Raw genomic sequence first — 27,352 nt, 5'->3', positions numbered from 1 at the left:
TTTACATTAAGAAGCAGAGGGGGAACAAAGTGTTTCCCCAAACTTTATGGGGGGCATTATATATGAAAATGCTACATTGTTCCATGTTTAAGACCTCCAGGACAATGTGCATGGTTACAATGTGGTTCTCGAAAACAAAATATTTGCATAGATTTAACTAAATAATTTTCTTTTCATTATAATTCTCCAGAATTTGCTTCTATTCAGATTAGACAGTCCACTAATATTTTTGGTTTTGGGTTACAACTTAACATATTTGCTCAACCCAGCATGAAAGTTGAATCAAACTAGTATAGTCGAATTTAATGTTAAAAAGTATTCTACATATTTAGTTTTTCATCTGGGATGTGAAAGTTTTAGTCAGATATGAGATGACAAAGCAGAAGGCCCACTGTGATTTGAAATGGTGCTTTTACAAAAACTATTTACAATTTCCTGTTCTGAACTTTAGCTAGCAGCTGTATTTCAACTTTTAATCAGTTATGTTTGTCTTTACTGAGTCTTACTCTTGGCCTGATATGTCAGCCGTCAATTGTATTTAATATCAATTTTTTAAATTTAATAATGAATTCACACTTTTCCCATAGCGCTATTCTTCTGTAGCAGTACCCTCACGAGACATTTGTTTCCCTAGTTGAAAACCCCTGGTCTGTACTATAATGGTTTATCCATGGTTCTGCTGTGCACTAGACACTTATCAGAAGCCTAATAAAAGAAACTAGATTTAAAGTCTATTACTAAACCTTAGGGCACAGTTACATTGGGATATACAGTGAATCATTACACAGTCTTTGTACATGACTGTATTGATTAAGTATTGAAGCAAATGAGTTTGCAAGACACGGTTGAGTAGACAGCTCAAAAATGGGTCTGTTAGCCTGTTAAATTTGTTTGTGGATGGCAATAAGTTGTACACCTGTCGTAATCCATCAGGAAGCACACAGCTGGTTTTCTGTGGCGCAGAAAGATCTTGCATCAGCACCGAAGCAAACGGATGGACTGGTCTTCACTGCCCAACGAGTGATATAGAGAAGTTTCTCACATGCTAAAAAGCTCATTTTGAAAACATTTCTCAATCAGCATATTTGGTTTTCAAAGTGTTGTTCCAGCCCCAATCTAGTTTAATACGTCTTCCTGTGCTTCCTCCGTGCTGTCTGCTGCACTTATTTGGCGCGGAACGAGTATCACTCAGTCGTTTCATTGTTTAGAGCCTCCTCCCTCAATGTAATACACACCTCCTGTTTGGAATAAATTTATCTGCCACCCCACAGACACACACGCGAACACACACTTGGCTTGTCCTCTTGATCCTGTCTGCTGTATTCTGCATCCCCATCTTCTGTTTAGACAACCAGGCAAGCCACAAATATGCTAAACTGAAGAGAGCGGGAAAGAGGAGATGAAAGACGGGAGAAGAAGTGTTGAGTGTGTGTGAGAAAGAGGCAAAGTGTGAATGTGTGCGCACGCAAGAAAGAGAGAGCGAGAGAGAGTTAGAGGGAGAGAGAGAATCCCATTTCATTGTAATAGTGTTTAATATTTATTGGAAAAATGTAAAGAAAATGTAAAGGAAGTGCTTTTCAGCGAGCAGGCAGGATTAGCATAAATAGTTTGGGGCTTGGACGTGCTTGGTCCCTGCCGCAGAGGAGTAAGGCTGTCCCCTCTATTCGCTGTCTCACACACAGAAATATATGCATATGTTTGCACATACACCCACTGCTACACAAACTTTATGCACAAGCCTGCACGAGTAAACACTGAAACATGCAAACACACACACACACTGACCTTTGAGTGTGGAAACTCATCAGCATATAGTGATTTATAATAGGCACTGCCAATCCTTGTTTCTTTTTTTTCCTCTTTTTTTGCATTTATTAGACAGAAGCCGGGAGGGAAGCAGAGAGGGGGAATATTGGCTGTTGTCATTTATTTTATGCACTGTTGCTGCTGATCAAGGATCTGTGTGCTGAATTTGACTTTATGCTAATAAACTGTAATGAATGACCAGAATTTAACTACAGTGAAGTGCAGCGAATGTAGGTCTTCTTTCTTGATCTTTTATTGTTAGAGAAATGAATAATTCTGGTTTATTTAATGTTTAGGGTGTTGTTTTCATAATCGTGTCCATAATTTCTCCCTGTGTTAGTATTAATGAAAATTTGGGACATTGGTAACATTGTACAAGAAAGATGGAGGGATTAGGGGCAATGACAGTAAGTCTGTAAAAGAAACCAACAGTTTATGATCATTTAAACCAGAAAAGTACAGCTAATTATCCTGAGCAGTACATTGAGTCGAGCCTCGTTGAAGCACATAAATTGTACTTTACGTGCTTCTTGACATACTTTTAACCATAAACATATTACAGTAAAGTAAGAAGTACTAACAAAAAAATGTAAATAAATATATATTTATTTAAATATATTTATTTAAATAAATAAATAATTAAGAGAGCATAGTGTTGCATGAAAGAGGACGCATATGATTTGTCTTTTTCTTTTGGCAGGAATCTTTAGGGGTTGTCAGAGCAACTCAGATTTTTTGAAATCTAAAAAAGTAGCAGGAAAAAAATTGAATATTTTTTGTATCCAAAAACCAAACCAATTTAAGGTTTGAAGTTGGAATTTAAATTTTTTTAAAGGAAATGGGGAGCTTAGCTAACGTGAAACAAACCACAATATGATTTTCCAACCTCTACAAGAAGTTTGAACTAATGAGCTGACGCTCAGCATTTCTTGTTGTTGTGCAAATGAGCTGCTTTTCTGACCTCACTCTCCTCGTCTTTCTCTTCCATGTTGCCATCCAGCCCCTGTGTTCGGACATTCAAGCCCGACGGCGTGGGGTCTCCTCTGTTCTGAAACTGTGCCAGAAGCTGCTACAACAGAGCCAGGTGGGTAAAGGAAAACACAACTTAGATGATGGAAAGTTGGCTGCCAATGTAAAAGAACTGTGGATTCACCTCACCAGCAAAAGACACGAGTTATATATAACTCACAAAATATACTTTAGAAATGTTAAATTTTATATTTATAATTTTTAGACTTTTGAAACCCTGAGAAGAATAAATTCTGTTGTCAATTCTTACAATAAATCGATCTAATCCCCACCCTAAAACAGTCGGGCCCCATGGCTGAGGTGGGCCCTGATGCGGAGCAGCACAGAGAGGCCCTGCAGCTGCTGTCTATCAACCTAGAGAGAAGGTGGGAAGCGATCGTGATGCAGGCGCTGCAGTGGCAGAACAGACTGAAGAGAGAGCTGGGAGAGCAGCAGGTTAGAGCGCTCTGACATTTACACTTTACATCCTTCATTCTACACTGCAGGCAGTCAGCTGACGCGCTGTTACACTCAGTGAGCATGTCAGCGTTTGATTTGATGCTAAAATGTGCCGTGAAAGACAGATGGTGCCGCGATTGAAGCCGCGGTGTTTTGGTTATGGAATAATTTTTATAACCCGAGACAGTGTCATAATATTTTGTGAAATAAGCATCAACTCCTGAACAAAGCTGTTTTTATTTTTTCCTTAGGTAACCCCCCCCCCCCCCACATGCACACACACACACAAACACATGCACACGCACACACTCCTCCTCCTCCCGTGTCAAACATACGCACACTCCAACCCCCCCAGGCAAAACTGTGGAACAAAATGAATGTTATTAAGGTGTCTAACAGTTTGGCTGTGGTTAGATAACAACATTTTCTCTAAGGCTCTGTGTAGAAGTAAAATGAAAGACGCACTAAGGAGGATTTCAGTGCCTGGACTGGAGTTTGTGATCAACTTTTAAAAATAAGTCACAATTTCTGATGGCTTTCACAGATCCCGCGCTAGTTTTGAAAAAAATATAGATTATCGTAACCTTTTTCTTTTAATTTCATACTCTGTGACAATTCTGGCAAACATCTGTTTTTGCTTCTTTGACTGGTGGATTTCCCTCAAGATTCGAGCCATGTTTTTTTTTGCTATACTGATAACTCACTGCTATTAAATTGCAACAAAACTCAATTTTTCAGAATTTTCTCGTTTTCTTTCTTCAGTCTTTTATTTCTCTCGTTCTACTTAAGATAATTTGAAATGTGCATAACCAAAACACAAGATTATTTGAATTGACACATATTTCAGTTATGTTACAGTAACTCACATTGATGGTGAGCTGTTACTGTCGCATGTGCCTGATGCCCACCTACCACTTCTGGGTATTTCGAGTAGGCAGTCAAATGAAGTTTCTCTTATAGCTCACAACTTCTTGTTCCTTATTTAGTTTAATGTACTGGTCTGTAAATAAGGAAGGCATGAAGCCAAGCAGCTGGAGAGTATTTGGACGATTCTTTTTGGGGTGGTTGTAGCTCAGGAGGTAGAGCAGGTCATCTAAATGGTAAATGGACTCATTCTATATAGCGCTTTTCTACTCTCTCAGAGTACTCAAAGCGCTTTATACAAAATGCGACATTGACCCAATCACACAAACACTTTCTTCTAAACTTTGAGTGCTTCCTAACTACATTCATACATTCACACACATTCATACTCCGATGGCTGCATCGGAGAGCAATTTGGGGTTAGTAGTTCGATCCTCCAGTCTGCATGTCAAATAATCTTGGACAAGATACTAACCCCAAGTTGCTCTCCGATGCTCTAGGAAGCAAAAGGTTAAAAGGTACTTTTTCTGTCCCACTGTCGCCAAGTGTTTGCTTACAGGTCGGGGTTTTCTCTGTATTATTGTAAAACACCTTGAGGCAACTGCTGATGTGATTAGGAACTTTGTAAATAAAATCTAATTGAGTCTGAGTAAGAAATCATTTTGCTTGAAAATTTAGTTTTGTCTTTCACTGTAGTCAAACAAAACTTAAGATTTGGGACAAAGTTTAATGAACGTGGTAGTTTTTCTGGCTACTAACTCAGCTTAAAGTTGTTTTCAAAATCTTAGAATTTTAAAAAAAAATGTATGCCCAGGAAAACTTGTTGTGAATTATTAAACTTATATAACAGATTATACATAATGTTCTCTATGGGTTGTCAGTATATCATTAGTAAAAGGTTTCTTAAGATCTAAAGATGCCCATGTTGTCTGCAGAGGGTTTATTCTCAGGCCTTGTAATTTTACTCAGAAAATAGCATTATTTTTGTGTTTTTTACTAATTAATGTCTTAACAAGAAAAGCTAAGTCTCATCAGAACCTGACTAGAGGAAAGGTCAGAGGATTACTAAATCATTAGGAATATAGGTGGTGGAGATATGTTATCCCAGAAACTACCCCACCAAATTTCATGAAACTGGAGTAAAGAAGTGGAGCACAGGCAACGAAGACTTTGTTGACTTTTTTTTAACATGTTAAGTTACTTTTTGAAATCCCCTGTAGTCTACAGGATGTAACAATGGTCTGTACTGAACAAAACTATCCCCACCCTGAAGCCGAGCCACTATGAGAGGCAAAAGTCTCTGTGGATATCCTGCATTTTAAAAGTCTGCCTATGCTGAACCTTTATGTGCCAAGTCCATTCTATATCAGCGAAGCCTTCCTGAAGCTTCCAGTTGATAAAAGCTAATCTGTTAGTTTTCCAGTGTGATCAGTGTCATGGAAGCAATGTTTCATCTGACACCTGCTCGACAAACAAAAGAAACAAATGAGATTTTAACACTTTGACAGTTTGCATATTAGAAAACCACGCATGTCTGGCACCATGACGGCACATCGGCAAAAAGAAATCTGTAGCTGATGATGCGTTTCAGGTTCCATGTTTCAAGTGCTCACTTATCACAGCGATGGTTTAACGCTGCAGTATGACAGCTCAGCACATGGGCATCTTGTCTGAGGAAGCAGCTTGTGCCATTGGTGTTCAGCGAAAATTCATTCATGAGGGAGCCGTCCACAGCTGAGCTGCTTGGGCAGATCAAAAAGCTGAGTGCTTTCTTCAGCTGAAGGCAGGGAGCTACAGCAGAATGGAAGCGTTATGGATCTCTAATAGTGATGAATATAGAGGCAGAAGGAGGGGGGCATTTGGATACAAGGTGAAGGGTTTGGCAGGGAGACACATGCACAGTCACACTTACGTAAGCATAAAAAGCTGTTAAGCTTCAAGCACTATTGTGTTAGACTAGTGCTTGCAAGCAGAAACACAAAGTGTCGTGCCAATGTGAAGGGAACGTACAGTGGGGAAAATAACTGACAGATATTCATGTGCTAACAGCTCAGAAAAAATAGGAAGAGAAGGAAGGTGAAAGTAAAGGAGGGGAGGGGAAAAGGAGAGGAGGTCAGGAGTGTGTAGGAGGACAGAGAGACCACACCGTGTCACACCTTTGGTTTAGAATTTAAGCACAAACTAAGTGAAACCTTCTGGGGCCAAGCAGGAAGGGCACTCTTTAGACTTCCATGTTAAAATGACCAATTAAAAAACATTAAAAAGCTTGTAGAAAACAACCATTTGGTTCTTTATGGACGTTTTTCTGCCTTCATAGCAACTGAATCCTCACAACCAGCCAGGTATGCCTGGAGGTTTCTTCCTCCTGCAGAACGGAGTTTTTCCTTCTCACTGTCACCAAGCTTGCTCACAGGGAGCGCTGTGGTTGTTGGGGTTTTCTCTGTATAATTGTAAGGTTGTGATTTGGCACAAACATATATAAACAAAATTTAATCAAACTGAACTGAACAAAAACAAACAAACTTCCATGTGGATACTATAAAGGTATAGCACTAGAGCTCCCGTTTTAACGGCACAGTGGTTAGCACTGTTGCCTCACAGCATGAAGGTCCTGAGTTTAATTCCACCATCAGGCCAGGGTCTTTCACGGTGTTTTCGTGGGTACTCCAGCTTCCTCCTAATGTCCAAAGACATGCAGTTAGTGGGGTTATATGTGGTCATAAATATTTTGTACTTGTAAAAAAGATTTGTATGTGTAAAAAAGATTTGTATGTGTAAAAAAGATTTGTGTGTGCGTAAAAAAGATTTGCATGTGTAAAAAAGATTTGTGTGTGGACTTAGGAAAAAAAACCCTGCAAGTTACAAGTACGGATTTTGACCCTATTTTTCTTCCTTTCATCTGATTGGTCAATGTCATGTCAATCACAAATGTAACAATCCAATCAGAGAACAGATGGGTTTGGCTGTCGGAGGGGCGCTTTTTTGAACTGCAGGTCCTTGAAGGGTGATACAGTTTGAAGCTGGAGGATCGCTATATAAATATCCGATAGCAGCTAGGTCCCCTAACTTTCAGTAGCTGTTGAAAGGAAAAAGTTGTGGTATATCAGTGGTTAGAAATACCATTATTACTTTAGGATTAGTTTAACACAAAGTCAGGGCTGACCCGGGACCATTGCTGTGAGTCACAGTGCGCAGCATAAAAGTCCTTTCACATCGGACGCAGGATGTGCTGCTAATGCTAACTGCTAACTAAAAGCAAAGGATCCAGAATTTGTTGCGCTGGCTGCTGGGCTCTGTGGGTTTTTGCAGCAGCGCTACCTGTACTAGATGCACACACAAATCTTTTTTACACATACAAATCTTTTTTACGCACACACGTACAAAATATTTATGACCACATTTTGAGCCCATAGGGTTAGGTTAATTAAAACACTAGGTGCAAATGGTTATCTATGTCTTAGACCTGCGACACACTTTTGACCTGTCCAGGGTGTACCCTGCCTCTTGCTGTAAGACAGCCGGGATAGGCCCCAGCGACCCTGAAAAGGATAAGCGCAATCAAATGGATGGACTTTTCAAATCATTTAACTCTTTCCTAAAATGTTCTTATTAATCATTTACTAAGTGTGGTATAAAAACAAACAAAGAATAAATAAATAAATACCATTCCATAAAATCAGTCTAAAAATGTGATACTTTCTTTCTACAGAAATAAAAATATGCCTCTTTAAACACCAGTGACCATTTAATAAGGTCACTCTTTCAAAGATATTCTGACCTTTGATGATAAATATGCCAAAAATCTGAGAGATGTATTGATTGGAGCTGACTTTACCTTACCACGTGGGAATTTCCCATGTTTAAACTGTACCCAGTGCAGCACTCTGATCTGTGGGGATACTGTGGAATTCAAAACAAAATCTCTTGCAGAACCATCATGTCTATTTCAATCTATAGAACATATATTTTTCTTGTCACTTTTAACGATCTTATAATTTATCTAATAGATAGTTTATGCATTGTTCTTATAGAATTTTCCTTTGACTGTTGTCAGTTACATGTTGTAATATGTGTTATTTATCGATGCTTTTTCTCGTGTTGCATGGATAAAAGCTTCTAGTTGAATTGTATTTATTTTGCCCTTTCATACTCATCAGTGAGCCGCAGTATTGTGTTTGTATTAAGACCACACTCTCTAATCGTGTTGAAGAGTCAGAGTTGAGCGCACTCTTACTTTGTATCACTTGCAAAGAAAATATGGAGAATCTGTCTAATTCTGCTTTACATGTGCTGCTGGAGGTCACACTCTGCCTTTCTCTCTCTCTCTCTCTCTCTCTCTCTCTCTCTCTCTCTCTCACTTTTGTAAATTCACACACAAAGGACACACACACACATATTGTAGAGGAGGAGAAGACAAATAACGGAGGCCAGACACTCTGACCTCGCTGCTGGCTGGAGAGTAATTTCACTTCTAGTGGAGATGAGAGAGGAATAAAGAGAAAGAGAGAAGCAAAAAAGAGGGAAGGGGAGGAAACCCGAGAATGAACCAGAGAAGCATATATGTGGGTGGTATAGTTTATAAATGAACACTTCTGCCCCATGATAAAATGACTGTCCGCTTCTGGTTTCCGTGTGCACGCATCCCTGTGTGGATTTTTGAGAGAGGGTTTGTGTAAATGAGTCCGCTCGCCTGCCTGCAAATGACTGCAGGAATGCGTGGCTCAGATTTTAAGTACAGTGTAATGACTGAGAAAGGAGATCAGCTTGTGCAAGTTATTGTACCAACACACAAATGACAAAGAGAAACTTGTGTTTGGTGGTAGAGTTTCTTTTAACAGCTGAAGTAAACTGAAATTGGTGTATTTTTATTACTAAAGCTATTAATTGATGTTAGTGCTTTACAACCAACCATGTTATTTATCAAAGAAAACATCAAAAGAGTCGTTACTTCCTGAGAAAAGTCACTATTTCTGTTTTACTAATCATCTTTTCACACATATTTCTATATTATACTTTTTTCTAGCTGTTTTTTAGGTGTATAGTGCACAATCTCATCTTACTTTTTATTCTTCTTTAACTTAACTGTAGCATCAGTGATAAAACCTTTATAACATACCAGAAGAAATGAAAATCATCAGTGTTTCTCTGTCTTAGCACAACAGAAAATACAAGTTGTATAACAGAGTGTTAGTGGATGCTAGAGGAAAGCTTGGGGAAATTAGAGTTCATTCTTTGAGGACTGTGAAATGAAAATACAAGGTGAATTTCTTGGCAATCAAGCTTGGTGATGAGTGGATTACTATGGCGTTATGTTTGTGCCACAAAACCAGCCAATCACAGACTTGGATGCAAAAAAATCTGATTGGCTGTTCTGGTCTCCAATCAGCTCGAAATGACGAAATGCAATATCCCAGAATGCATTTCGTCCAAAACTCAAACGAGGCAGTGGCACGCTTTTTGTGACCCATTAAGAGTAATATTTCAAACTCCGCCACTCTGCGTTCCTCTGCCACTGCCTCGTTTGAGCTTAGGACGAAATGCATTCTGGGATGTTGCATTTCGTCATTTCGAGCTGATTGGAGACCAGAACAGTCAATCAGATTTTTTTGCATCCAAGTCTGTGATTGGCTGGTTTTGTGGCACAAACATAACGGTTTACAGAAAGAGTTGAGCGCGCACGGGCAGAAATGTTGAGAGCGCAAGCAACACATTGCGAGCAAGCGGAAATGCAAAAACAACATGCTTTCACAGTTGCTAGCAGCTGTTGTGAGGCAGTATAAAAGACTATGAAACAGACTAATGTAACTGTCACCTGCAAAACACTTACGTATAATACTACAACAGCCACATGTTAGAAGGCAAACTTCTCCCATCGAGCTTCTCCAGCATTTAGTTTACCATAAGTGAAGGCATCACCACTGTTTGGAAAAGGTTGGACTTTGTACATGTGGTTACTCGCATGATGGCAAAACAAGCCAAGAGACATAACCAACACAAGTCTGATATGATTGTAACACGTCAGATCAGTCTGTAGTAAAAAATGCTTTTCTCACTGCTTTTTAGCCAAACATAATTGGCTAGCATGAAGATACGTTTGACCCATTTGGTGTCATCTAAAACCACTTTGCTAAGATTAGTTAAAACCATGTCATTTGGATTTTGAGACATTCTTGGAAGATTTCCTCCCCTTTGTAAAGAACCTCAAAGACATTGGAATCCTTGGCCTCGATAAACACCTCGTAACCTTTAACCCTCTTCAGAAATGACCACTGTTGTCATTTTTCTTTGGAGGTTGGACTGTATTTTATGCCTCTTCCCTCAGAACATGTGATTTTGTTCTAACAGGGTTTTTGTTGTTGAAGTATGAGTCATATTTTCTTCTCTGCATGTTCCATGAGTAGATGTGTGTGTACTGCCGCTCAGAAAGCACATGAAAGATGCTGTTTTATCTCTGATTTAATGTAAATGAGTCTAAATTAAAGCTGCAGGGTGTTTTGGGGATGAGATTTCACAAAGTATACCTGTGCATCTAATGTGATATATGGAAATTATATTTCCGCACAGTTTTCTCACAATTATGAAATATTTTCGAGCAGAGTTATGAGCAACATATGGAGGTTTTCACTCACTGTTTGCAATTACATTCAAAGCAGCCTGTCAGCTCCTCCACTCTGCATGGAGAGGTGATTTATCTGTGCGCTTCTATTCATTTTGAATCAGACCGGTGACGCTGGGCTCCCTGAGTGCTTTGACAACCGGTACAGCAGAGAGCCAGCAGAGATTCAAGCAGCAGCAGCAGCAGCTCCAGGAGGAACGCAGGCACATGAATAATCACCCAGACACTCCTAGATAGCTCTACTCTCCTTGGGCCTTCCAGCAGATGCTATGCTAACAAATGGGAGCAGTCAAACTAGAGCTAATGGGAAAAAGTTTGCTGTTTTCACCCCGAAAAACACAACACACACACATATTGAACACTGGCAACAATTACATCAGTAAACAGTTTGATCGTGTTCATGTAAATATAATCACAGGAAGGAATGCTGAAAAACCGGCCAGTTTGTAGTAACTAGTTTTTATTTTATTTATTTTATTGATGTCATCATTTCAAGTCTTATTTTTTATTCGTACAGGTAGAAAAAATAATGGTCGGTATGATGTTTGTCATATTTGGCCTTTAGACTGAATACAAGCACATCTTAATTTATGTGATTATACAGCTTCAAAGTTTTGTGGTGTGGTAGTGTATTGATTTGTTTAGGCTTAAGCTTAGTGTTGCCTGGATGTATTTGCATCCATTTCATTGGGTTTGTTTACAAGTCTGTCATTGTTTTCACCTCTGAATATGTTTCATGTCATTTCATTTTGGACATTATCCAGTGTTATTTTTATTTGCTTTACCCTTTTCGTTTTTAAAGCTAAAATGACCTTGATGAATATAAGAGGAGAATATTTCCTGTGAAAATTAGCTGTTGTGTGTATAATTCAAATACAGCTTGACAAATACTAATATAAGAAGAAAGATGAGGAAATAAATACATTTTGATTGGGTAAATTTGTGAAAAGATTCAGTCTGACACACATATGTAGCATAAAATTAAAATCTTTTTGAATAAATAATAACAAACAGAACTTACTTACTTTTTTTTTACTTCCAAAATTAATAAAAATAAAATAGAAATGTACAGAAAATGTCTTCAGTTTTAGCCTCTGGCAATTTGGTGTCTTGGCTTTGTTGTAGATGGGACAGTGTTTTTATTGTAATACAGTTTCTGAACTTACATTTTGCTCCTGAGAAACAGCACACATATAGTATTAAAACAGACAAGTAGCCAAAAACTAAATGTTGAAACTAAATCTGAACTGAGCTGAAAATACAAGTCATGAGAAATGGGAGCGATTAAAGAGGACAACCTTGTCATGTTGTGCAAGTATTTGTGTAAATAACTACCAAAGTTTGACTGGTTATTGATGCTTGGTTTGCAATCTCTCACTCTGCCAGGTTCCCAGCAACACTTTACAGTCATTTGCTGCTTTAAGAAATATGTTTTTAAGGATACTGTGAGTGCTGGACACCGATAGTCCCCACGCTCCTCTGTCTGTGGTCATATAAATACCCACAATCCAGCTATAAACTGTTGTAAAATTATAGAAATGAGATGAATTACAGATATAAATTATGTACAAGGTTTTCGTGGGTCATCAAATCCCCGATTTGATTGGATTAGGCTGATTGATAGCCTTTCCTCTCAGCGCTGAATGTGTTTTTGAATGCGTCTACAGTGGCAAAACCCAGTTCAGTCATTACCCCCATCTCCCTTATCAGCACAAGGGGAATAAACACAAATCTAATAGAAATTCATTATACAGAGACATATCCACACACACTCACTTGCACACGCACGCAGAGCCAACTAGTTTATTAGATTAATAGGCTATGAATGGCTAATACGAATTACCCCCCTCTCTTGTTAACGAGACGCGGAGCAATTTGTATAATTATGTCTGTGGAAGAGAAGAATTCCTGTGTCTAAGCATATTTTTAGACAGCCGAGCTTTCTGAAGGCTTTTGATTACGTATTTACTTTGGGGTTTTCAGCCTGGTGCTCTTTCTCTCAGAAGTCGTTTTTGAATAATTCATCGCTTTGTTCCAGAGTGGAATAATTTGTGTTGAGATTTATGAGCAATTGCTTTGGGGTGGGCTGATTTCACTCTTCTTTCTTTTTTTTTTTAAAATGATCACAGAACATGTTCTGTCAGAGTGTCAGTGTGTCTCTTTCAAGCAGAGGCCTGAGTCGAGACGGCGTTCTCAGGAGGGACGCGGGATTAGCGACGCGTCTTTTTAAAGAGTTTTGTGCCAAAACAAGATACAACATCCAAAATGACACGACTTATATTCCCATCGTGTTTGATAGCACAACTTAAAACATTTATGTGCTTTGAATCATAACTGAGAACCCCTTTTCTTAAAGGAAAGCAACACTGTATGTCTTTAAGCTCTCTTTGAAATTTCCTAGGTGTTATTAAAACAACATGTAATCGGGGCGAGTGCTCCACAGGTTAAATGACATTTGTGCCAAGTTCATGGATTTAGGACTCAGTAATTGCAAAAAACCCAACATTCTGAAGATGGAGTTCACAGCATCAAACGATTAATGAAACAGTCTTTTATTCATTTTTATGTGTTAAGATTTATTTAACCTTTTAACACCAACAAGGTCACTGGAGAACCACTTATGGTATTTTAGCTATGCGTATTTTCAGAAACTAGGAGATTCTACCTTTAAAATTACATTTTTATCCATGTAAGGGAGTAAATGTATAAAACATCACATGTTAATCCTTCCTTTTAAGCCACATTTCTTCTGATTGGTTGCACCTTGTAAATAAGCTTTGAACAGCAGGTGAGTGCGGCTGCTGTGCTCACAGCCAAAGCTGTGTGCTTGAGATGCCCGTATTCGGGGTACCCTTCTCTGTGTCATCACACAGAGCAAAGAGTTGTCTGAAATTGAGTGTTAAGGGCAGGATGAGTTTTCAGAAGTTCAAAATGGATTTGTTGCCTTCCTGTATTTGAGCTGTGAAAACACTGATGCAATGATATATTTGGCATGAATAAAATTCTATAATTTGAAATATTTCCCCTCCATTGTTTGGGGGTTTAATTGAGTACACGTGTTTCTTATTTTCCTTATTTGCCTGGCTTTTTGGTTGTTGTCTTTGGACTAAGTTACTTGTTTGTTTTCCTTTCTCCATCATGTTGTATGTTGTGTCTGATTGCGAACTTTATTAAGAAACATAACACAGCTTCTTGATTTCTGCATCTGAGTGAATTTCTCTAAAACCTCACTGACCAGTTACAAATGTTGTCTTGTGTTTCCTTTCATTTTGTCTGCAGGTTCCTGGGAACTTTTTGGAACCAGGTTTGGTGGACCTTCACCAAATCAGCCCAGTGTCAGCTGGTCCAGTAGCACCAGTGCAGGATGATTCATGGGAATGGGATGAAACAGATATGACAATCACAGAAGCAGAGCCACAAGCTATACCAGAACCTGACCTTACACAAAACCTCCCCACAGAACCAAATCTGCCTTCTGAAGCTGTTCTGCCCAATGAAAACCCCCCTGACACGAGTAGAACACCTGTCCCCGCTACTGAGTGTACTGAGATTATGTCGAATACTAGAGGTGGATCATCAGTGGAGGTTCACCACAATATGACCTCCCAAACCTCACCCCCTAACAACAATAATGTCTACCAAGTATATAGCCTCCACAATATTGAATTATACAGACAGCCTCAGTTTCCTCACACTTCATCCTTATTGCAAAAAACCAAGTCAGGAAAAAGGAAACAGCAAGTGCTGCAGAAGAGCTTGAGTAAGGATTCCTCCTTCTCTTCCATCGAATCCCTCCCAGATCTCCTGGGAGGTTTGATGTCAAGAAGATGCCGAGATGGAGAGAGTGAGGGTGGAAGAGGGAGCGGCCAGTCCTCAAACAGTCGTCGGTCTGAGTGCGAAAGCGGGATTGTTAGTGACACAGGAGACACAGAGACAACAATAGCCAACTTTGAAATCCCAGGAGAGGAAAAAGGTGTGGGTAAAGAAGAGGAGGAGGAAAGTGAGCAGGAGAAGAGGTCGAGGAGGAGCGAAACCAAAAGAAACAGAGAGGAGGAGAAGAAGAGGAGACACAGGAGGGGAGGTGGAGAGGCTGTTGAAATCCTAATTAACGGACGTGGCATCCTGACACCTGCGGATTCTGACTCTGATTTTGAGGTGGGGGGACTTGCTGTTGACTTCTCAAAGTCTTTCTTGTCCCACAGTGATCTCGCTGACTTCACCACTCAACAGTACCATGGTTTGGAAACTCCTCCTGTCCTCAGCCGCCGGGCATCAAGTCCAGTTTTATCTCAGGGCTCCTCTCTAGAGTCCCTTCTGGCTCCAGGTGTGGAGTTATTCCCCTCCAAAGACCCACTGCATCGTAGCGCCTCTCTGGAGACTGGCCTAGTCCCATTTCGCAGTATTGATGAAGGAACTGGAGGTAGCCTTGCCAGTCTCGGAGAGCTGGAGAAGGAGCAGAGAAGTGGATATGATGGAGGCCAACAAAGAAAAGAAAACAACACTGAAACTGTGCAAGGGGAACCGTCCCCTGGAGAGCTGAGCCGAAGAACCCTTGATCTCTTGAAACGTCTGGAGAACATCCAGAGTCCTCTTGGGGCAAAAATGACCCGGAGTGTTTCTGACATGACGCTTCGGGGCAGCTCCCCGCAGAGGAGCCCCCTCCCTGCCTCCCCCTCTCTCGGTGGTCGACACGCCCCGCTATCTGGGATTTCATGCTCTTTGTGGAAAGGACCTCCATCGCTGATCAACGAGAGTTCAGCAACAGCATCCCTAACAGAGCTGAGTAGCACTGAGGACTCATCGCTAGGCTCTGAAGATTTTGTCATGCTCAGAAATCAGAGGCACCTCTTGCTGGATCCCACAGTGGCACCCAATGCAAACTCTTCTAGGAAGCGCTGCCACGGTAGGAGCAGAGGAGCACAAGGCCTGGATGAAGCCGACGCAACCAGTTTGAGCATGGTTGTGAACGTCTCTTGCACATCAGCCTGCACGGATGAAGATGAGGATGACAGCGACCTCCTGTCTTCCTCCACGCTCACCCTCACAGAGGAGGAGCTCGGCGTTCGGGACGAAGAGGATGAAGAAGGAGAGCGGCTGAGTGGCGCATCCTCAGGTCACGAGGATGTTGAGGATGATGATGAAGAAGAAATGGAGGGCTCTTATGTGCTGGGGCTTGAGTACATGAAAAGAGAGCTCCAAAATTGGATCCGATCTCCTCGTGCCTCCACTTCCTCTTTCTCTAAAACAGAAACAGGCCTCCATGATGAGCTTCAGTGTGGAGCCAACCTGTCCCCTCAGATTAAGGAGTGTTTTTTAAACCACTCAGCTTCAAAATTATTAGATGCCAACAGTGATGGTGGCAACAATAAAGTAAAAACAGGCAAGAGGGGAATGGAGGAGGAGGAGGAGGAGGAGAATAGGAGGAACGCGACAAGAAGCTACATTAGCCAGTTTGTGGATGATGTGGAGAATGGAAATGTGGACCAGAGCTGTCTAAAAGGGAGGGATGAAGATGATGAGCTCCTCCGAGAGGAGTCCAGCATGTTCACCAAGAACGGAGAGTCTCTAAGGGATTCGTACGTGTTTGCCAAAACAGGAGAGCTGGTTCAAGATATTAGCAACTTGGTAGTGATAACAGAATCAAGCGAGACAAAGGAGTCCCCATCCTGTGAGCTGCTCCCTTTCCCATCCAAACGTGCTTCCTCTTTGGTGGGACAGCTTCGGGGAGAGTTGCCCTGCCACAGCTCCTCCCTCCCTTCTCCTCCATCCCTCTCCCCAGTGGAGGACTGCAAATCCCACGATGCTTTGCACAACAGCAGGTCGGTAGCCAGCAGAAGGAAGGCCATCACCATTCAGGAAAAGTTCAGATTCTCATCTTTTGTGACAGAGGAGACGAGGAGGGAAGTCAGAGACAAAGATTCGTCCTTGCTCCCCAAAAAAGGGCACAACTCTCACTCCTCCTGCTGCAAGCACCTTCCCTGCCCCTCTTCCCTCCATCCACCTTGTATAGAAGAAAGCAAGAAGGAGAACGTGCATGATTTTGTGATGGAGATTATTGACATGACCTCACTGGCCCTGAAAAGCAAAGAGAACCAGACTGAGGAACCGAGCCAGACTGAGACCAATGGGTCCATTCCAGACCAAGGTTCTGCATCATTAGCACAGATCAGAGACAAGGTAGAGTATTAATGATAGGCATATGCACATATTGCACTGCAACATGAAAATAAAAACGATTTCAAACAGAACTCAAAAATTATTTGGTGTGGCTGAAAACTTTAACACTAAACGAATCAAATTATTTCTGAGCTGGAGCATCCGAGGTCCTGTTTGACTTTGTATATTCTGTATATTTGTTGGACAAATTAATCCAAAAGTATCAAAAGTTATCTCAGTCGATTGGTTCACTGAATTGGACTAATTCAATAAATCGCATCACAGATCATAACTTTTCAGATTTAATGACTAATTTCTTTGGTATCTTTTGCAAGTGAAGTAATCTAAAAGCTAATCAGTTTTCAGTCTTCATGTTATTTCTGAAAGGAAAAAAGAAATCAGGCAGAAAAGTTTTACTTCCCCCCATGCAAAAAGTGCCTGAGTGTAAAATATGAATATGTAAATCAAGATTTGATGGTTTAGTAATTATGGTAGGTATCTTAAATTAGAAATAATACAAAATAACATTACAAAAAAGTCATTTCAAAACAAATAAGATGCTATTGATAAAAGCGCTAAAGGTTATTCTTATTTCTATCCTTCGTGTTCAGAATCTAAATGAATATTTAGCAGTTGATTCTATTTGTTATCATTTTTGCCCACAATCAAATAAAATTTTAAACCAAGTCAGCATCATTTAAACAAAAGGAACTCATACAGTCAGCTGACAGAGCTCTACTATAAGTGAAGCACATTTTATCCTTAATTCCAAACCTTACGAGCAGACAACAAAAGGCAACACAAAAACTTCTCCTTCCTCTCCCTTCAGGTGCTCGAACACTCCCACAGGCCCCTCCACCTTAAGAAGGGAGACTTCTACTCCTACCTGTCTCTCTCTTCCCATGACAGCGACTGCGGCGAGGTCAGTCAGTGCACAGAGGACAAGAGCTCCACCCCAGCACCCTACAGCATCCCGTCATACGTCACGCCAACGCAAGGCCTCCACAGCCCGAGCCCTGAGCTGTTCACAAGCACCAGACAGCAAATTTCAGCGTCTCCCGGCCTCGGAACCAAAAACAAAGTCTGCGCTCTTGATCTAAAGTCTGCTGACAGTGAAACTTACTGTGCTGCTGATGGTACCCATGAAGAGCAAACTAACCCCTCTCTGTCTCTGCCCCCCAGCCCTGACATCAGGGAAGAGGTGACTCTGTTTGAAGCCTGTACAGAGGAGGTTTATCTAGGCCCGCCTCTCTGCTACAGCATGGTTCTCACCAAGAAACCATGGCACTTCTTTCTGAAGGAGAATTTTGAGTCCCCCCTGTCATTTGGCTATGAAATGAATGACAGCGTACCTTCGCTGTCTTGCTTAAACAACAATTTTCAGTCTACGTCCGACGACGGGCCCAATTCTCCAGCAGATGACAGTCTGGGTTACCTGTCTCTCTCTAAGCAGACAGTACTGGCGAAAAACCAGGATCAACTATATTTCCAAAGAACAAGTCCAGCAGAGGACACACAGAGCTCTTCCTCTACTTTCCTGGAGCCTTGTTACAGCTCATGTTCCACCTCCCCACCCTCAACAAGCGACGCCACCTCCCTCCAGGGGCCTGGCTCCAAACCAAAAGACTACCTTTCCTCTCTTCTTCCTCTTCCTGTGTCCTCCGGCACAGAGGAAGAGAAACGAGGTGAGCACCCGTACCTCCTCTGTGATGTTGCTGGAGGAGAAGTCGCGGCCGCTGCGAGTGTCAGCACGCCGCAGGAGGAGAGAAGTCGTAATGAGGGGCCTCCTTATCTTAATCCCCGGGCGCGTGTCGCCCCGATAGACTCCTCCGCAGCCGAATGTTTGGCAGATACTAAAACGCTTGAATCCAATATGGGCGCCGTAATGACCAAGATAAGTGTCTGCAGCTCCGCTACAAATCCCTCAAAAGAGCCAGCCACCACCGCCACGCGTATTAATCCCAAAATTAACTGCTTGGCGATGAGAGAAGCAGATAGGGGAGAGGGGGAGAGGCAAGGGGAGGTGGATACTCAGTGGGTGAAGTCAGAGGAGAAGGGGAGGAGAGGACGGAGGAGCTCGCAGCAGGAAGCGAAGACTGCGACAGCGAAGCAGGTTAGTGCTCCATGTATTAGCCTGATGTGCTATCTCAGGACATTATACGGGGCCTTGATACTTGACTTTACCTCTCTACTCCAAGTATTAGTCCAAGCCCCTCAATGGGCATGAATGTAATGAGGCCAGTATGTGTTTCTTTCATTTCCATTTCTGAGGCTGGACAGACATGCCAGGTGTTGATATGTGTGACCTGCCCTCTCCTCCTCCCTTTTCCCTTTATCCTCCTTATCCTTCCTCTTACTTTTCTTCACTACACACTCGTATTTGCATTCTTTTCCTTTTTTTTGCCTGCTTTCTTTTTTGCTACACTTCTTTCCACACCTTTCTTTTAGTTTTTTTCACTTAATCTTTCTGTACTCTATTTCTATTTGTTATTTCTCATCCAATGCTCATCTCCTCTCCAGTGCACTTTATTTCCACCTATGTTATCCTCCCCCATTCTCTTGTGTTTTCTTCTTCCATGTTCCCTCTCTCCCAGTTATCCTTTTCTCGCCATCTTCCTCACCTTCTCACCTGTCCTCCATCCCCTGTTCTCCTTTCTCTCTTCATTTGTTCTTCCTTTCCTCCTGCAAATATCTTTCCTGTCTTCCCCTCCTCTATGCCTTCTGCTCTTAGCGCTTCTTCTTATCCTCTCTGCTCCCCTGCTTCATCCTTCTCTCTTCCCTCTGGCGTTAATGGAAGGGGGATTTGCAGACTTCTCAGTTTTTTAGTTAAAAGGTTAAGGTCCACAGAACAACATCAGCATAATTACTATCAGTCAGATTTCATTAGGATTCATCAGCTAAGAGCTTTCCTTTCCCGCAGTGATCATTCAATTCATTTCATCGCTGAATTAGCCTGTTTGTGCTCTTTTTAAGTCTTCTATTTCTTTATGCAAATGAGTACGCGATTTTCTTTTTACCGTCTCTGCAACCTTGCTAGTTCCCCTCTTTATCAGCGTTGTCGCTTTTTAAAAGAACAACAGCCAGCTGAAGAGTTTGTTTCATTTTTAAACTAGTTTGTAGTTGGTTTTCATGCAATCGTTTCTGTATCCTGCACGTAGTCACCACTACTGGTGCCTCGAGGCACCAGTAAACACCCAGTATACTGGTGCACCATACACACCATACACCATACACACACCCAGTACTGGTCCTGTTTGAGAAAAAACTTCCATTACAGCTTTTTCTTCTAAGGAGGCAGGACAGTTGGTGTAAGTTGCAAATCTGTTAAGCAAAAGATCACGGTTTCCTAGGTTTGGGTTTTTCACTTCACTGCCTTTTTGGTCTTGCTTTTACGCACTCTTTAGGTTTAGGCATCAGTGCTACTTGTTTAGAACTGGAAAAGGTTGTGGTTTAGGGGAAAATACACACTGTGACTAAATTAATTTTGTATAGTGAAAAATGATGCTTGAACTTAATCAGTGCATTAAACTATGATACCAAGAGGCTATAACCAGGCTTCCGCACGTGATGAGTTCGGAAAGAGATCGTGTCACAGTGTGTCACAGTATTGAACCCAAGGAAACCTCGAGTGTACAGGGAGTGCAGAATTATTAGGCAAGTTGTATTTTTGAGGAATAATTGTATTATTGAACAACAACCATGTTCTCAATGAACCCAAAAAACTCATTAATATCAAAGCTGAATGTTTTTGGAAGTAGTTTTTAGTTTTTTTTTTAGTTTTAGCTATTTTAGGGGGATATCTGTGTGTGCAGGTGACTATTACTGTGCATAATTATTAGGCAACTTAACAAAAAACAAATATATACCCATTTCACTTATTTATTTTTACCAGTGAAACCAATATAACATCTCCACATTCACAAATATACATTTCTGACATTCAAAAACAAAACAAAAACAAATCAGCGACCAATATAGCCACCTTTCTTTGCAAGGACACTCAAAAGCCTGCCATCCATGGATTCTGTCAGTGTTTTGATCTGTTCACCATCAACATTGCGTGCAGCAGCAACCACAGCCTCCCAGACACTGTTCAGAGAGGTGTACTGTTTTCCCTCCTTGTAAATCTCACATTTGATGATGGACCACAGGTTCTCAATGGGGTCCAGATCAGGTGAACAAGGTGGCCATGTCATTAGTTTTTCTTCTTTTATACCCTTTCTTGCAGCCACGCTGTGGAGTACTTGGACGCGTGTGATGGAGCATTGTCCTGCATGAAAATCATGTTTTTCTTGAAGGATGCAGACTTCTTCCTGTACCACTGCTTGAAGAAGGTGTCTTCCAGAAACTGGCAGTAGGACTGGGAGTTGAGCTTGACTCCATCCTCAACCCGAAAAGGCCCCACAAGCTCATCTTTGATGATACCAGCCCAAACCAGTACTCCACCTCCACCTTGCTGGCGTCTGAGTCGGACTGGAGCTCTCTGCCCTTTACCAATCCCGCCACGGGCCCATCCATCTGGCCCATCAAGACTCACTCTCATTTCATCAGTCCATAAAACCTTAGAAAAACCAGTCTTGAGATATTTCTTGGCCCAGTCTTGACGTTTCAGCTTGTGTGTCTTGTTCAGTGGTGGTCGTCTTTCAGCCTTTCTTACCTTGGCCATGTCTGAGTATTGCACACCTTGTGCTTTTGGGCACTCCAGTGATGTTGCAGCTCTGAAATATGGCCAAACTGGTGGCAAGTGGCATCTTAGCAGCTGCACGCTTGACTTTTCTCAGTTCATGGGCAGTTATTTTGCGCCTTGGTTTTTCCACACGCTTCTTGCGACCCTGTTGACTATTTTGAATGAAACGCTTGATTGTTCGATGATCACGCTTCAGAAGCTTTGCAATTTTGAGACTGCTGCATCCCTCTGCAAGATATCTCACCATTTTTGACTTTTCTGAGCCTGTCAAGTCCTTCTTTTGACCCATTTTGCCAAAGGAAAGGACGTTGCCTAATAATTATGCACACCTGATATAGGGTGTTGATGTCATTAGACCACACCCCTTCTCATCACAGAGATGCACATCACCTAATATGCTTAATTGGTAGTAGGCTTTCGAGCCTATACAGCTTGGAGTAAGACAATATGCATAAAGAGGATGATGTGGACTAAATACTCATTTGCCTAATAATTCTGCACTCCCTGTATATGTCTTTAGCATGAATTCCAGTTAGCTAGCTTTTTAACTTGTAGGTGAGCTGACTGGGAGCAAGACAGAATAAAACACTGGCATTGCTCTTGGTTGTAAAATGAATCTAATGTGGAAATGCCTAAAAAGAATTTTTCTGAAGGCTGCCAGATGGAGATGGTTGTGGTTGCAAGAAGACTTCTGATAAATAGAAGTATGGAAGTAGGACGAAGGAAGGAAAACAGCTTTCTGACATGCTCTCTGTGAATGCTTGCTTTCTGAATTCATGCATTCTCTCATGGTACATCATGCTGAGTAAAAAAATAAGTCTTAGTCATACAGTGTGTCAAGAAAGAGGATTATCTCTCATTGGCTAATGACTGGTTAATCAGTAGTCATTAGAAAATGAGCGTGCAGATTCACAGTCAGGCCCCATCCTTCTCATTACACCCGTTATTTTAGTTTAGTCTGGTTTAGTTTTGGCAACTAATCTGGCAATGGTAGAAAGACTCAACTCAAGTCTTAATAGCAGTAGCTATGTTAAGCTTTTATACTGTCTGAAACTGGTAGCAAACAAATTAACAGCTAACCTTCCCAATAGTCCATATTGCTTCTAGCTTCCAGCACCACCATATTTAACCGAGTATCAACATTCTTCCAAACATTTGGCATGCTTTGTTAGCATTAAGTTTAAATCTCTGTAACAATGAGTTTAAGTTTTGTCTTTTACAGCTTTCCTGACAATAATGGCTGGAAAATCACCCTTTAGGAGATCAGAGACAGAGGCGTTTACTTGTTTGTGTCAGATCCCTATAGTAATTAGCCAACTTACTTCTTTTTATTATGGAAATGTGACTTAATTAACAGCTGAAATGAAAGTGAAGTAGGGCTTTGGGCAATTACAGTGGGAATTCAACATGCAAATCTGGCAGTACTGTGACCTTTACCAAATCAAATGCACAAATATCTAAAAGAGATGTAGCACAGCAGGCCAACTACTATGAAAAAGGTACTAAAAGAAGAACAAAAACTAAGGAATTTTTCATTTTTTGTCAGAAATATTACATTAAAATGATTTATATTAGTTTTTCATGGATATAATTATTAGTTTGTGAGATTTATTCTCAGTATTTTTCATTATTTAACTTTTGCTTTCTTTGTTGATTATAAAACTATTTGATTGTAGCTTTCCTTTTGTGTTTTTGAATATTTATTTTTCTCAGTTGTTAACAGAATCACCAGACCTGCAGCAGCCGTTTTGTCCTGGTTTAGCGTTCTCATTAGTTTTTCATTTATTAAAATAGCAGCAAACAGATGAAGGAAAGAAAAAGCAAAAGTGGGGGTAGATGCGCCTCTGCTGGCTTATGTAAGCGGAACTGTATGCATATGTGTATCTGTGTTTGTGTGCATGACTTCCTGGTATTGTTATAAGTATGTGGAGGGATAATAGCTACCCAAGTATTACAAAGCGATTAGTTGCAAACCAATTAAGAGAGCGTAGTGAAGTGGGGGAGAGAATTGTTTTCGGCCTGATGCTCATTGTTTTAATTTGTAACTTTTCATCAGTTTGGGCTCAAAGAAAGTGCAAGCCGATTAGGAAACAAAGACAAACAACATTTCAGGCTGATAATGCTGTTTTGATTTATTCTTCTCTCCCTTCTCGTTTGTCTCTCTCTTTACTCACTTTTTAGCCATACATCGCAACTCCCTACCGTCTCTTTCTCACTGTTGAAACAATGAAACAAAAATGACTGAACAATTTTTCCCATCTTTTCTTCCTCTCTTTATCTACTTTGTTCTTTAATTTGATTTAGGTATTTGTTTCAATGTTCCTAATTTTTCCACAACGCTCTGTTTCTCTTTTTCTCTATTAGGGGAGCTCTCAGTTAAGTGCCAGGACAGCCCAGGGGCGGAGCCAAGCCTCAGTGAGACAGCCCACCTACAGGACGGGTACCATCAGGGTAGGTTAAGACACGGGAAAAGAAGTCACATATGGTGTTACAGCATTTTCACCATCATTTATCTATCCATCACTGGACACATTTAGACTAGGGATATTGTGTGATTATTGGATTTGGCAGTGCTCTACTCCTGTATTATGTATTGCTGTCACTGCCTACAGAGTCAATCACAGAAAGGCAGAAGCCAAAACAAAGGCTGTTATGATAATGTCTTGTATGGTGAATTTTTGTATACCTGATTTAAATTATAATGAAATGTGCTATATAAATAAAATTGCCATTGCCATTTCCAATTGTATAAGAGCTTAAAGTTATGTGTTATTACCCAGCAAACACTGAATAACCGTTGTCTTGTTATGACATATAGTCATTGAATCGTACTGAATAGATATAAAATGAAAGATGAACCAACACCAGAATTATTTCCTGCTATCTCTTTATTTATCAGAATAAAATGAAATTAACACTAAAAGACTTTCTTAACTGGAAGAATCAGAAGAAGACAAACATCTCACCTCATGTGTGACTTAACTTTAACCCCTAATGGCTTTCTTCCACTTATCCTGAGTTAACTCGTTACACATTAAAAAAAGAGCATTCCCGTGTCCATGATGCTGACTTTGCAGCCAGACGATGTCTGCAACGTCAGCACATGCCACAAATGAAATAGAATTTACATGTGCAAAACCAAAAAGTGTTTTTCTTGGTTTATATTATGTGATTATTTGTGAAAATATCTTCTCAAATATGGAGACAACTTGAATGACCAAGTTGTCTCCACATTACTCATCTCAGTTAGAGCTCATTCGTTTGTGTTTTGTGAATTCAGGTTCAGGCTGTAACCCTAATGATGGGAGTTTTAATGGCTTTCACATAAATGATGCAAATTGAAATACTGTAATAGTCACCTCACATGTGTCGTAATGTCTTGTTAATAACTATAAATTTTATAAACTAACTGTGGCTGTTCTGCATTATGCTGGGTCCACACAAAACAGTGAATTTATTTTGCTTTCATCTTACTCTTTCTTTTTAAAATCAAATCAAACCAGGAAGCTGCAGAACAAGAACAAAAGCCATCACTGACACAATCTGTGTGTGTGTGTGTGTGTGTGTGTGTGTGTGTGTGTGTGTGTGTGTGTGTGTGTGTGTGTGTGTGTGTGTGTGTGTGTGTGTGTGTGTGTGTATATCTGTGACTGTGTATGTGCGCCTGTGTGTGTAAGAGAGAAAGAGATGTGGCCGCCCTATGGGTGCCTCCAGGGCTAAGCAAACCCTACTGCCCCCATACTCTAAACACACAAACATGCACATGCACACACCCCTGAGGGCAGGGCATAAGAGTCCAGGTAGAAGCTCTGACAGCCCAACAGCTGCAGGTTAGACAGACATGTTGTACACACATGCACACACGCGCACACACAAATGTGCATGCACAGACTTATCAAGAGGGCAAACCCACATACACAACAAAATGAAAGAGCAAAATCAAGCTTAGTGAGCACACACACTGCATGTAACACCATGACAAAAGGACACACAAACACTTACATACACACATCATACCAGCGATGTGTACAGCTGGTCCTGACCCCCATGGCGTGGCCCAGTCTAGCCCACCTGTTCACACGCACACGCACACACACACACACACACACACACACTGCACACACAGACACAGGTGCAATTAAAGCAATCCTGAATGCGACTCATGATGTGCTCTGTGACCCAGACAGCAGAAGGTCTGTAGCAAAACACACAGGAGCGAGAGGGTGTGTGTGTGTGTGTGTGTGTGTGTGTGTGTGTGTGTGTGTGTGTGTGTGTGTGTGTGTGTGTGTGTGTGTGTGTGTTTGAAAGTGTGTTCAGGCTTCATCGCTTACTCATGTTTGGAAAGTTTCATCACAAAGAAGACTGGACGAAGCTGAATATCGATACACACCTTATGTACATGGAATGAATAGAGAGCGCTGCTGAATGTATAAAACATCAAATTATTCAATACGATTCATGCTGTAAAAGAACAACTGAAAAAATGTAATATATTCAGCATTTAATAGATTCACAACAAAAAGCAAATAAGAGGGAAAAATGATCTGATGTGGAAAAGCATATCTTCAGAAAGAGCGTAGATTCTAAAGGTTTCATTTCAAATGCATATTACAGCTTTAAAATGCACAGTAACACTTGTGTCTCAGCTGGCTGAATTCATCTTGAGTAATCTTTTGGTAATATGAAAAAAGGCATTTATTGAACTTTTTTCCCACGGTGGATTGATCTACATTAACTACAGTCATATTTTGTTGGCTGGACTGTTTTGTTTTATTCATTAGATTTTTTTTAATTGTAACAACCTCACCAGATTCCTGTATGCTGACAAAGTAAAATCGAAAGTTCAAGATGTCCTGGTCAGGATAATCTTGCTTTTAAAAAGGGGGTCATTTGGACTGCTTTCAGCAATACCATAGATGTTATTTTGAGATCTTTCAGTACAAGTCTTGCTCTGGCTTCCAACTTGAGTGTTCATGTTCACAAAATTGGCAAAGTGTGTCAAATCAGGCAAATGGAAAGAGTCTTGGTGTGGTGAAAAAAACTCCAGCTGAACGGTGGCACACAGTTTGTTTGAGATCCAAGTTGATTGTCTCAACTAGTGGCAAAGTCACCATAAGCAAGGAAACCAAAGCAGTGATGAAGCAGAAGTTGATGCTTCCTCTCAAAGCTTTCTTGACGTGCCCAAAAAGATGACCTCGATCAGCCAAATTGATTGGCAGTGTCAGGCAGCATGAACGGTATAAACACTATGAACTGCTTAAAGGGAGTGACTAATATGTTATGTTTTCATCAGCTTTGCTCTAACAAACCTACTCTTTCTGTCCATCCATTCATCCAGAGACCAGCCGTGTTGGGAGCAGGAACCTCCAGGATCCAGCAGTAAGCGAGCGCCTTTCGTCTTCTTCATCAGTGAAGTGATCTTACTTCTTAGCCTCATCACTCTGGATGGCCCCTCTCTGTTCCTGGAGCTTTCACATTTATCATCTCTCAGTTCTCACTGTTGTAATTCAAGACTGACTCATTTAATCATTTCAGGGTGACCTTCAAATTGATTGTCAACTGATTCTTAGTCGGAGTCTTTGAGTCTTATTTCAGGGTTGAGCTTGTGATTATGCTGCAGCTTTGGGGTTTGGCTGAGCATATTTATGAGTTAATCTGGGCACAGTATATAGAATATGAAAATACGATCATTAGGAGAAAGATGTTAAGAGTTATAAAGAAAGTACTGTAGCAGAATTATGTCCAGCAACAATTTGCAA

At 40.9% G+C, this 27,352-nt stretch overlaps 1 protein-coding gene across 1 annotated transcript in view; it reads left to right on the top strand.

Annotated features, from left to right (window-relative positions):
• The window catches only part of akap6 (A kinase (PRKA) anchor protein 6), a 220,964-nt gene extending 193,845 nt beyond the window's left edge, over nt 1-27,119 (top strand). Inside the window, exons 18-23 of the mRNA XM_026151733.2 lie at nt 2,807-2,890; nt 3,118-3,270; nt 14,033-16,930; nt 17,739-19,022; nt 23,961-24,047; nt 26,932-27,119. Coding sequence (XP_026007518.2) covers nt 2,807-2,890; nt 3,118-3,270; nt 14,033-16,930; nt 17,739-19,022; nt 23,961-24,047; nt 26,932-26,976 — 4,551 coding nt within the window. The 3' untranslated portion in view covers nt 26,977-27,119. The remainder of the gene's footprint in view (nt 1-2,806; nt 2,891-3,117; nt 3,271-14,032; nt 16,931-17,738; nt 19,023-23,960; nt 24,048-26,931) is intronic.
• Nucleotides 27,120-27,352: the final 233 nt, after the last annotated feature.

Source organism: Astatotilapia calliptera, chromosome 19 (assembly GCF_964374335.1).
Source record: "Astatotilapia calliptera chromosome 19, fAstCal68.1, whole genome shotgun sequence".
Taxonomy (NCBI): domain Eukaryota; kingdom Metazoa; phylum Chordata; class Actinopteri; order Cichliformes; family Cichlidae; genus Astatotilapia; species Astatotilapia calliptera.
The sequence above is the reverse complement of the archived record's forward strand: the minus strand, read 5'-3'. Positions and strand labels throughout refer to the sequence as shown.